Source organism: Lichenostomus cassidix, unplaced genomic scaffold, assembly GCF_008360975.1.
Source record: "Lichenostomus cassidix isolate B80296 unplaced genomic scaffold, HeHo_3.0 HiC_scaffold_807, whole genome shotgun sequence".
Classification (NCBI taxonomy): Eukaryota; Metazoa; Chordata; class Aves; order Passeriformes; family Meliphagidae; genus Lichenostomus; species Lichenostomus cassidix.
The window spans coordinates 1-12,265 of record NW_028147555.1 but is presented as its reverse complement, the minus strand read 5'-3'; the positions used below and the strand labels follow the sequence as shown (position 1 = coordinate 12,265).

General features: G+C 51.3%; 1 protein-coding gene across 1 annotated transcript in view; it reads right to left on the bottom strand.

Moving 5' to 3' along the window:
* Positions 1-11,963, bottom strand: part of LOC146422080 (rho guanine nucleotide exchange factor 10-like protein) — a gene marked incomplete at its 5' end in the record, with an annotated part of 35,995 nt that extends 24,032 nt beyond the window's left edge. The window contains 10 exons of the mRNA XM_085046743.1: positions 1,133-1,312; positions 2,041-2,118; positions 2,869-2,978; positions 5,169-5,249; positions 6,050-6,158; positions 8,721-8,837; positions 9,253-9,395; positions 10,674-10,757; positions 11,418-11,494; positions 11,689-11,963. Of these exons, the coding sequence (XP_084902869.1) occupies positions 1,133-1,312; positions 2,041-2,118; positions 2,869-2,978; positions 5,169-5,249; positions 6,050-6,158; positions 8,721-8,837; positions 9,253-9,395; positions 10,674-10,757; positions 11,418-11,494; positions 11,689-11,963 (1,254 nt within the window). The remainder of the gene's footprint in view (positions 1-1,132; positions 1,313-2,040; positions 2,119-2,868; positions 2,979-5,168; positions 5,250-6,049; positions 6,159-8,720; positions 8,838-9,252; positions 9,396-10,673; positions 10,758-11,417; positions 11,495-11,688) is intronic.
* Positions 11,964-12,265: the final 302 nt, after the last annotated feature.

The following is a 12,265-nucleotide window of genomic DNA, read 5'->3' as shown; positions in this document are numbered from 1 at the left end:
ATCCTAAATCCAGCCCTGGTGGGATCCTGGGAAAGGTTTGGAGGTGATTCCAAATTTCTGATGAGATTTGTAGGTGATTCCCAGTTTCCCATCAAATCCCAGGGGAGGTTTGGAGGTAATTTCCAATTTCTGATAGGATTTGGAGGTGATTCCAAATTTCCCGTGGGATCCCAGAGGAAGTTTGGAGGCAATTCCCAATTTCTGAGATCCCAGTGGAGGTCTGGAGGTGATTCCCAACTTCCAGTGGGATTTGGAGGTGATTCCAAATTTGAGGTGATTCCCAGTTTCTGATGGGATTTGGAGCTAATTCCCAATTTGTCCCATGGGAAGTTTGGAGGCGATTCCCAATTTCTCATGAGATCCCAGGGGAGGTGTGGAGCTGATTCCCAATTTCTCATGGGATCCTGGAAGAGGTTTGGAGGCGATTTCCAATTTCTGATGGGATTCGGAGCTCATTCCCAATTTCTGAGATCCCAGGGGACGTTTGGAAGTGATTCTCAATTTGAGGTGATTCCCTATTTCTCATGGGATCCTGGAAGAGGTTTGGAGCTGATTCCCAATTTCTGATTGGATCCCAAGGGAGGTCTGGAAGTGATTCCAAATTTCTCATCAAATCCCAGGGGAGCTTTGGGGATGATTTCCAATTTCTGACGGGATTTGGATCTCAAATTTTTGAGATCCCAGGGGAAGTCTGGAGCTGATTCCCAATTTGAGGTAATTCCCAGTTTCTCATGAGATCCTGGGAAAGGTCTGGAGGTGATTCCCAGTTTCCCATGAGATCTCAGGGGAGGTCTGGAGGTGATTCTCAAGAGGAGGTTTGGAGATTATTCCCAATTCCTGATGGGATTTGGAGGTGATTCCCAGTTTCCCATGAGATCCCAGGGGAGGTTTGGAGGTCATTTCCAGTTTCCCATGAGATCCCAGGGGAAGTCTGGAGGTGATTCCCATAAGCTTTGGAGGTGATTCCCAATTTCTGATGGGATCTCAGGAGAGGTTTGGAGCTCATTCCCAATTTCTGAGATCCCATGGGAGGTTTGGAGGTGATTCCCACGACCTTTGCAGCCATTCCCACTATCCAAAGGGATCCCAGAGAATTTCTGGCCTCAATTCCCATTATTTTTCCCGCCCCTACCGAGGCCACGAAGAGATCCCCGATTTTCTCGGCCGAGTCCCACTCGGCCACGCGGGAGGCCAGGGCGATCTGGAACATGGAGTGGCACTGCAGGATCTCCTTCAGCCGGAAAAACACCACCTGGCACTTCCTGGCACTCAGCACCTTCGGCTCCATCTCCAGCAGCGGCTTCCGGTAATCCTGCAGGAATGCTGCGGGGTCAGCACGGCGGGATCCGCGCCGGGGGGACTCCCGGGAAAGGGGGCCTGAATTCCCAAGAAAGGCTGTCCCAAATCCATGGGAAAGGGGGTCCGAATTCCTGGAAAAGGAGGTCCTGAATTGCTGGGAAAGGGGAGCCTGAATTGCCGGAAAAGGAGAACCCAAATTCCCAGGAAAGGAGGTCCTGATTTCCCAGGAAAGGGGAGCCCGACTTGCCAGCAAAAGGGGTCTCAAATTCCTGGGAAAGGAAGTCACTCCCAAAGTCCCAGAAAGTCCCAATTCCCAGGAAATGAGGTCCCAAATTCCTGGGAAAGGAGGTCTCAAATTGCCAGGAAAGGAGGTTCTGAATTCCCAGGACCTGGGAAAGGGGGTCCTGAATTCCCAAGGAAGGAGGTACTGAATTCCCAGGAAAGGGGAGCCCAAACTGCCAGGAAAAGAGATCCCAATTCCCAAGAAAGGAGATCCCGATTTCCCAGGAAAGGGGGTCCAAATTCCCAGGAAAGGAAGTCCCAAATTCCTGGGAAAGGAAGCCCCAAATTGCCGGGAAAGGAGATCCCGAATTGCCAGGGAAGGAGGTCCCAAAATCCTGGGAAAGGAGGTCCCAAATTCGTGGCAAAGGAGGTACCAAATTCCAAGAAAGGAAGTCCCAAATTCCCAGGAAAGGAAGTCCTGAATTGCCGGGAAAGAAGGTCTGAATTCCCAGGAATCACCTGCAGGATTCGCTTCAGGGAATCGACGTAGCTGCGCTCGCTCTGCACGATGGAGCCCAGGATGTGCCTGCGGACAACCTGCGGGAATCGGGATTATCCATGGATCCTGAATCCCAGGAAATGCAGGGACAGTGTGTGGGGTTCAGCCCTGATCCCACAGATGCCAAATCCCAGAAAAAGGGGAAGCAGCCCTGGCCTGGCAGAAGTGCTGACAGGGCAGAGCCGTTTGTGCTGACTCAGCATTTCCCTCCCCGCTCAGTCACGGGACCTGGGGGAGCTGAGACCACCCCAAATCCTGGGAATCCCCAATCCCAAATCCCTGGGAAACCCCAATCCCAGATCCTAGGAAACCCCAATCCCAAATCCCTGAAAACCCCAATCACAAATCTCTGGGAAACACCAATCCCAAATGCCAGGGAAACTCTGATCCCAAAGCCCTGGGAATCCCCGATCCCAGATCCTTGGGAAACCCCAGTCCCAAATCTCTGGAAGCCCAAATGCCAGGGAAACATCCCAAATCCCTGGAAACAACAATCCCAAATCCAGGGGAAACTCCAATCCCAGATCCCTGGCAAGCCCCAATCCCAGATCCCTAGGAAGCCCTCATCGCAAATCCCAGAAACCCCTGATCCCAAATCCCTGGGAATCCCCAATCCCAAACCCCTTCAATCCCCAATCCCAAGCCCCAGCAATCCCCAATCCCAAACCCCAGCAATCCCAGATCCCAAACCCCCTCAATCCCCAATCCCAAACCCTGGCAATCCCCAATCCCAAACCCCCTCAATCCCCAATCCCAAACCCGTTCAATCCCCAATCCCAACCCCAGACCTGCTGTGGGGTCAGTCCCTGGGGCATGGGGCTGAGCTCGGGCGGTGGGTGCTTCATGTCCGACACTGTCACCTCCAGGAACCCCGCGGTGTCCTCCTCCTCCGAGTCACCTGCGGGACAGACACCCCGAATGCCGCAAAAACACCGAATTGCACAAACCCCTGATTGCTGCAAAAACCCCGAATGCTGCAAAAATCCCAAACTGCACACAAACCCTGATTTCTGCAAAAACCCCGAATGCTGCAAAAACCCCAAACTGCACACAAACCCTGAACTGCACACAAACCCCGAATGCCACAAAAATCCTGTATTCCATAAAAACCCCGAATGCCACAAAAACCCAAACTTCATAAAAACCCTGAATGCCGCAAAAATCCCGAATTCTGCAAAAACCCCAAATTCCGCAAAAATCCCAAATTTCTCACAAACCCCAAATTCTACACGAACCCCAAATTCCGCAAAAACACCCGAATTCGGCAAAAAACACAAATTCCACAAAATTCTCGAATTGCACACAACCCCCAAATTCGGCAAAAATCCCAAATTCCACAAAATCTCGGATTTGGGATGATTTGGGCTGCGCTGCGCTCAGCTCCAGGAAGAGGCAGATCCCAGTTTTCTCTCTGGAGCTAGCACTGGGATGAGCCGGGCAGGGAGGGGACAGGGAGGGACCCCAACCCCAAAATGCGGGAATGGCGCCTGAGTGAGCCGGGAAAATGTGAAAAGCAGGTAGGAAAAGCGGAAAGGAGCTGGAAGTGGGAAAAGTGGTGGGAAAAGGAGGCAGAAACTGGAAAAGTGGTATGAAAGGCAGAAAAGCAGGAGGAAAGGAGCAGGAAAAGGTGGAAAAGGAGCTGGAAATGGGGAAAGCAGTGGGAAAAGCAGAACAGTAGGAAAGCAGAAAAGCAGGAAAGCGGGAAAAGCAGGAAAAGTAGGAAAGCAGGAAAGCGGGAAAAGCAGGAAAGCGGGAAAAGCAGGAAAAGCAGGAAAAGCAGGAAAAGTAGGAAAGCAGGAAAGCGGGAAAAGCAGGAAAAGCAGGAAAAGCAGGAAAAGCAGGAAAAGCAGGAAAGCGGGAAAAGCAGGAAAGCAGCAACAAAACAGGAAAAGCAAGAAATCAGGAAAGCAGGAAAACAGGCAAGCAGGAAAAGCAGGAAAGCAGAAAAAGCGGGAAAAGCAAGAAAGCAGGAACACAGGAAAAGCAGCAAAAGCGGGAAGAGCGGGAAAAGCACGCAAGAAGGAAAAGCGGGAAAGCAGGAAAGCAGGAAAGCAGGAAAGGAGTGGAAAAGCAGAAAAGGAGTGGAAAAGCATGAAAACAGTGGAAAAGCAGGAAAAGCAGGAAAGCAGCGGAAAAGCAGGAAAGCAGGAAATAAGGAAATCCAGAAAGCAGGAAATCCGGAAAGCAGGAAATCAGGAAAGCAGGAAATCAGGAAATCCGGAAAGCAAGAAATCCGGAAAGCAGGAAATCCGGAAGCAGCCAGCAGGGGTTCCTTACCCGAGGAGGAGGAGGCTGAGCGAGCCAAGGACACGTCGGGATGGGAGAGCAGCCAGAACTTCCACATGGCCTCAGTGCCACCCCATCCCGGCTGGAATACCCGGGAACAGCGGGAATGGGGATGGGATGGGGACGGAACGGGAACAGGAAGGGGACAGGAAGGGGTGGGAGGCGCTGGCAGCCCCGGCTGGGTGTGAGACTTTTTTCCTTCCCTAATTTTGGCCATGATCAGATTAGCCTCGGCTTGGGCCAGGGATCCTCTCCGGTATTGCAGATCCCAACAGATTCCAGGGATGCTTTTCTGGAATTCCAGGGATGCTCTCCCAAAATTTCAGGGATCCTCTCCCAGGATTTCAGCTCTCCCAGGATTGCCAATCCCAAGGGATTTCAGCTGTCCTGGGATTTCACCACCCAGGGATGCTCTCCCAGGATTTCAGATTCCCAGGATTTCAGATCCCAAGGGATTTCTGCTCCCCAGGAATTCCAGGAATTCTCTCCCAGGATTTCAGGGATGCTCTCCTGGGATTTCAGCTCTCCTGGGATTTCTGCTCCCGAAGGATTTCAGCCCCACAGGGATGCTCTCCTGGAATTTCAGGGATGCTTTCCCAAGATTTCAGAGCCCAAGGGATTCCAGAGATGCTCTTGCAGGATTTCAGCTCTCCCAGGATTTCAGCTCCCAAAGGATTTCAGCTCCCCAGGGATTCCAAGGATGCTCTCCTGGGATTGCAGCACCCCAAAGCCATGCAGGAAAGCCAGGAATGCAGGACACACACGGCTGCTGGATCCCACGGAAGCTCCAGAGGGATCCTACCTGCCCTGGGCTGCTCCAGGGAAAGGCTGGAGCGCCGCAGCTTCTCCGGCTTGGCTGGAGCCCTGCCGCGCTCCCCATCCCCTGCGGAACCCAGGGAAACCGTCAGGGAAATTCCCCAGGGATCGGGAATTCCGGGAAAAAACATGGAGGGGAAAATACCGAGGGAAAAATCCCGAAGGTAAAATCCAGAAGGTAAAATCCCAAAGGAAAAATCCCAGTGCTGCTGGGGAGGAGGAGTCAATGATTTGTCCCAAAAGTGCTTGGAGAAAAAAAAGAGTTGGAAAGGTCAAGGGAAAGCTTAAAATCAGGGAATTAACCAGGAAAAAGGGAATAAATCAGGGAAAAAGGGAGTAAAGCGGGAAAAAATAATAAATCAGGAAACAAGGGGAAAAAATCAGGAAAAAAGAATAAATTGGGAATAAAAAAACTAAATCAGAAAATATAAGATAAATCAGGGAAAAAGGGAATAAATCAAGAAAAAAGGGAATAAATTGGGAACAAACTGACTAATCAGAAAATATGAGATAAATTGGGGAAAAAGGGAATAAATAAAGAAGGGGAATAAATCAGGAAAAAGATAATAAACCAGGAAAAAAGGGGGAAAAAATGAGAAAAGAGAGAAAAAAATCAGGAAAACCAGGAATAAAGTAGGAAGAAAGGGAATAAAGCAGTAAAAAAGAGACTAAATCGGGGAAAAAAGGGAATAAAGTAGGAAAAAAAGGGAATAAATCAGGTAAAAAAGGGAATCAATCACAAAAAAGGGAATAAATCAGAAAGAAAGGGACTAAATCAGAGCAAAGAGGAAAGGTGATCGGGATGAGGATTCCCACAAATCCCCTTCCCAAGGCCTTTCCCAGCTCCAGGCTGGAATTCCCGCTCACCCGGGGTCTCTCGGCGCTGCAGGAATGTCACCTTCCTCATCACTGCCATCCTGGTCTTCTCCAGGCCATCCTTGGTGCCACTGCGAGCTGCGCGCATCAGCTGGGACATCTGGGAACCAGGGATCGGGATCAGCAGGATCATGGATTGGGATCACACACAGGATTGGGATCAGCACTGGGATCGTGGATTGGGATCTGCACTGGGATCATGGATTGGGATCAGCACTGGGATCGTGGATTGGGATCAGCACTGGGATCGTGGATTGGGATCTGCACTGGGATCATGGATTGGGATCAGCACTGGGATCGTGGATTGGGATCAGCACTGGGATCGTGGATTGGGATCTGCACTGGGATCATGGATTGGGATCTGCACTGGGATCATGGATTGGGATCAGCACTGGGATCATGGATGGGGATCAGCACTGGGATCGTAGATTGGGATTAGCACTGGGATCATTGGGATAACAGACTGGGATGATCGGGATCAGCACAGGGATCATTGGGATCAGCACTGGGATCGTGGATTGGGATAGCAGGGATCGTGGATTGGCATCAGCACTGGGATTATGGATTGGGATCAGCACAGGGATCATTGGGATCAGCACTGGGATCAGCACTGGGATCAGCACTGGGATCAGCACTGGGATCATTGGGATTGCAGGGATCATTGGGATAACACACTAGGATCACTGGGATTATTGGGATCAGCACAGGGATCATTGGGATCAGCACTGGGATTGTGGATTGGGATAGCAGGGATCATGGATTGGGATCAGCACTGGGATTATGGATTTGGATCATGGATTGGGATCAGCACTGGGATCATCACAGGGATCAGCATCACAGGGATCATTGGGATCACCACAGAGATCACAGGGATCAGCACTAGGATCATCAGGATCAGCACTGGGATCATGGATTGGGATAGCAGGGATCATTGGGACTGCAGGGATTGTCGGGATAATGGATTGGGATCAGCACAGGGATCAGCACTGGGATTATTGGGATTGCAGAGATCACAGGGATCATCGAGATCAGCACAGGGATCATCGGGACCACTGGGATCATGGGGATCATCAGGATCACAGGGATCATCAGGATCTCAGGGATCAATCTGCAATCAGCCCCAGATCCCAGCCTGGCTCCAGGAACATTCACCAAGCACCATTCCCGGTTTTCCCAAGCAGCATTCCCAGTTTTCCCCAGCAGCATTCCCAGTTTTCCCCAGCAGCATTCCCAGATTTCCCAAGCAGCAGGAGCAGCAGCACAGGAATCTCCAGGATCCCTGCCAGATCCATGGATTTGGGAGCAGCCAAAGCAGCATCATGCAGCAGAGCCAAGCAGGAAAGGAAGGGAAGCAGATCCAGACCTTTTTTCCTGATTTTCCCCTTTTCCTGATTTATTCCCTTTTTTCCTGGTTTTCCCCCTTTATTTCCTGATTTTCCCCCTTTTTTTCCCTGACTTATTCTCTTTTCCCGATTTTCCCCCCTTTTCTCCTGCTTTATTCCCTTTTTTCCAATTTATTTCCCTAAACTGGGATTGGATGTGAGGCAGAGGGAAAGGGGTTTGGGCCTTGCACACCCCAAATCCCAGAGTTTTACCCCAAATCCCAGTGCTTGACCCCAAATCCCAGAGTTTTACCCAAAACTGATTGCCTCCCCATCCCATGGAATTCCAGCCTGGATGGGGCAGAGCTGGGAAAGTCTCTGTCTTAAGGATCCACAACTCCCAAAATTCTTCCTTCCCAATTTCCCAATTTCCCAATTTCCTGATTTCCTGATCTCCCAATCTCCTGATTTCCCGATTTCCACCACAACTAGGGAATAAACCCTCCAGGGCTCCATCTATCCCAGCTTGCTCCCAGCTCCTTTGGAAAACAAACTCCAGAATTACAGCTCCCAAAAAAAAAAATCCCTGAAAAGAATGATTGCTTATGGAGATGAATTTGGGGGATTTTCCCAAGAATTCCCACCAAAAAAGTCACGAAGGCCTGCAAGGGGCTTCCGGGGGAAACTCCATGGGAAAGGCATGGGGTTTTTGGGAATTTTGGGGGGATTTGAGGTGGGAAAGGAGGTTTGGGGTCAATCCCAAGGTCAATGGTCAAGGTCAGCCCCATTTATGGATTCCCATGGAAAAATTTGGAATGGGATGGTTTGGGATTTTGGGGGTCAGCCAGGCCATGGCTGAGGTCAACTGTCTACATCCTTCATGGATTTCCATGGAAAAATTGGGGATGGGAAAGGAGGTTTGGTGGTAAACAAGAACATCGTCAAAATCAACATCAATGCCAACCCCATCCATGGATTCCCATAGAAAAATGTGGGATGCAATGGGAATTTTGGGGTCAACAAGAGCATGGCCAAGACCATAGTCAACCCCATCCATGGACTTCCATGGAAAAATTTGGGATGGGAAAGGAGGTTTGGGGTCAATCCCAATGTCAATATTCAAGGTCAGCCCCATCCATGGATTCCCATGGAAAAATTTGGGATGGGATGGGATGGGATTTTTGGGGTCAGCATGAGCACGGCCAATGGGAATCCAGAGCCCACGGAGCTGCCAGACACAATTCCCAGTTTTTGAGGGATGGAATGAGATGAGTTCCTCCCAGCTCGACTCTGTGAGGATTTTTTCGGGAATTCTGGGCGGACAGGAGCAGCGACTGTACCTTCCACTCGGATTTGTGCTTCAGCTCCTGCATTTCCTTCCCCCCAACTCTCAGGGCCAGGATGTTCCCTTTAGTCCTGGCGCATTTTTCCCGGAGTTTTTGGAATTCCGGAGAGAGCTGAGCCCCAAGCAAAGGCAGCAGCAGCAGCGGCAGGAGGAGGAGGAGGAGGAAGAAGCAGAGAGGAGAATCCAAGGAAGCAGCAAACACAAAAAAACAGGAGAAATCATCCCGGAGCGGCGCGGCAGCATCCCGAAATTATCCTGAAATTATCCCGAAATCATCCCGAAATCATCCCGGAATTAGTTATCCCAAAATCCCGGCCGGGCTGGAGTGTGGAATGAGGCAGGAAAAGTGGGAATTCACAGGGAAGGAGGAGAACGCAGAGAGGAATTCCCTGGAATTGCGGGGAAAGCGTGGCAGCCTTGGATTTGGCATGTGTGGGATGTGCTGGGAAAAGGCGGGAAAGCTGAGAAATGGCAGGAAAAGGCTGGAAAAGGTGGAAAAAGCTGGGATGAGGATCCCGAAGGAATACCTTGGGCTGGAAGGAGGCGCGGAGCTTGGCAGGCTCTGCTTCCCGCTTGGAATCTTCTCCCGACTCCTCCTCGCTGTAGCTCTCGAACTCGCTGGAGCTCCAGCCCAGATCCTCGGGGATCCTGCTGCCATCCCGGCCTGGGCCTGAGGGAAATCCCAAAGATCCTGAGGGAATATCCTGGCCTGGGCCTGAGGGGAAACCCTTCTGCTTTTCCAGCCTGGAAAATCCCACTGATCCTGAGGGAAAATCCCAAAGATCCTGAGGGAAAATCCCAAAGATCCTGAGGGAAAATCCCAAAGATCCTGAGGGGAAATCCCAAGGATCCTGAGGGGAAATCTCACTGATCCTGAGGGAAAATCCCAAAGATCCAGAGGGAAAATCCCTCTGCTTTTCCATCTGGGAAAATCCCACTGATTCTGAGGGGAAAACCCCAAAGATCCTGAGGGGAAATCTCACTGATCCTGAGGGAAAACTCCAAAGATCCTGAGGGAAAATCCCTCTGCTTTTCCAGCCAAGAAAACCCCAATGATCTGGAGGGAAAATCCCTCTGGTTTTCCACATGGGAAAATCCTAACAATCCTGAGGGAAAATCCCAAGGATCCTGAGGGAAAAATCCTGGCCTGATCCTGAGGGAAAATCCCACTGATTCTGAGGGAAATCCCACTGATCCTGAGGGAAAATCCCACTGATCCTGTGAGAAAACCCTACTGCTTTTCCAGCCAGGAAAATCCTAATCATCCTGAGGGAAAACCCCACTGATCCTGAGGGAAAATCCCAGTGATCTTGAGGGGAAAATCCCTCTAGTTTTCCACATGGGAAAATCCTAATGATCCTGAGGAGAAATCCTGCTGATCCTGAGGGGAAACCCCAAGGATCCTGAGAGAAAATCCCAAAGATCCCAAGGGAAAATCCCTCTGCCTTTCCATCTGGGAAAATCCCACTGATCCTGAGGTAAAAATCTCACTGATCCTGAGGGAAAATCCCACTGATCCTGAGGGAAATCCCAAGGATCCTGAGGGAAAATCCCTCTGCTTTTCCAGCCAGGAAGGACAACTTCCCTCCTCAGAGCCCAAACCCCTCGGTGTCTCCATCCCTTCCCAAATCCCAGAGTTTTCCCAGCAGTTCTCCCACTCTGCAGCCTCTTGAGGATGGAGAATGGGATCAGGGCCTGGGAAATGGGATCGGGGCCCTGGGAAATGGGATCGGGGCCCTGGGAAATGGAATCAGGGCCTGGGAAATGGGATCAGGGCCTGGGAAATGGGATCAGGGCCTGGGAAATGGGATCGGGGCCTGGGAAATGGGATCAGGGCCTGGGAAATGGGATCAGGGCCTGGGAAATGGGATCAGGGCCTGGGAAATGGGATTGGGGCCTGGGAAATGGGATTGGGGCCTGGGAAAGGCGGGCAGAGGGAATTCCATACCGTCCTGCTCGGAATCCAGGCCCTCACAGGGAACATCGTCATAGATGACATCATCCTGCACCTCCGGGAAGGAGAAACGATCCCCTGGGAAAAACCGGGAATGGGATCAGCATCCTGGGAATGGGATTAGCATCCCAGGATTGGGATCAGATCAGCATTCCAGGAATGGGTCAGCATCCTGGGATTGGGATCGGCACCCCAAGAATAGGATCAGCATGCCAGGATTGGGATCAGCATCATAGGATTGGGATTGGCACTGTGGAAATGGGATGGGATCAACATCCTGGGACTTGGATCAGCATCCAGGGAGTGGGACTGGCATTGTGGGAATGGGATCAGCATCCCAGAATGGAATGGGATCAGCACCCTGGGATTGGGATCAGCATCCCAAGTGTGGAATGGGATCAGTACCGCAGGAATGGGATCAGCATCCCACAGGGGAATGGGATCAGCATCTAGGGAATGGGATCAGCAACCAGGGATTGTAATCAGCATCCCAGGATTGGGTTGGCATTGTGGAAATGGGATGGGATCAGCATCCTGGGATTGGGATCAGCATCCTGGGAATGGGATGGGATTACTATCCCAGGAATGGAATGGGAACAGCATCGTGGGATTGGGATCAGTATCCCGGGAATGGATTGGGATCAGTATCCCGGGAATGGGATCACTGTCCTGGTATGGATTGGGATCAGTATCCCAGGACAGGAACCCTTCCCAAGGCTGAACCCAGTTTCTCCTCACCTCGGCAGATGCTCTCCCTCTTCCAGGTGCGCATGTGGATTTGGGAATCTCCTCCAGCCTCGCCATTGCTCACCTGCCTGGGGGAATGGGGTTGGGGAGCATTCCGGGGAAAATCCGTTGGGATCGGGGCAAGTCCCACTGGAAACCCCAAACTCCCTGGAAATCCCACTGAACTCCCAAAATCCCACCGGAACCCCTCAAATTCCCTGGAAATCCCACCAAACTCCCACAGATCCCTGGAAGTCCCACTGAAACCCCAAATCCCACTCACCCTTCCTGGCTCTCCGGCTCCAGCCCATCTGTGGGGAAGGAAAGGAAAAGGCATTGGCGCCTGTGGAGACACACCAGGAATACAGGGAATTCCGGGAATTCTGCACTGGGAACACCAGGAATTCTGCACCAGGAATATGGGGAATACCGGGAATTCCACACTGGGAACACCAAGAATGTCCATGAATTCCACACTGGGAACACTGGGAATTCCGCACCAGGATCATGGGGAATACTAGGAAGTCCACACTGGGAAAACCAGGAATTCTGGGAATTCTACACCAGGAACACTGGGAATTCTGCACTGGGAATGCCGGGAATTCCACAGCAGGAATGTAGGGAATACTGGGAATTCTGCACAGGGAATACTAAGAATGTCCAGGAATTCTGCACCAGGAATGTCCGGGAATTCTGCACCGGGAATACAAGGAATTCCGCACTGGCAATTCTGGGAAATCTGGGAATTCTGCACCTGGAACACTGGGAATACTGGGAATGGCCGGGAATTCCACACTGGGAATACTGGGAATTCCACACCAGGAACACAGGGAATACTGGGCATTCCACACTGGGAATGT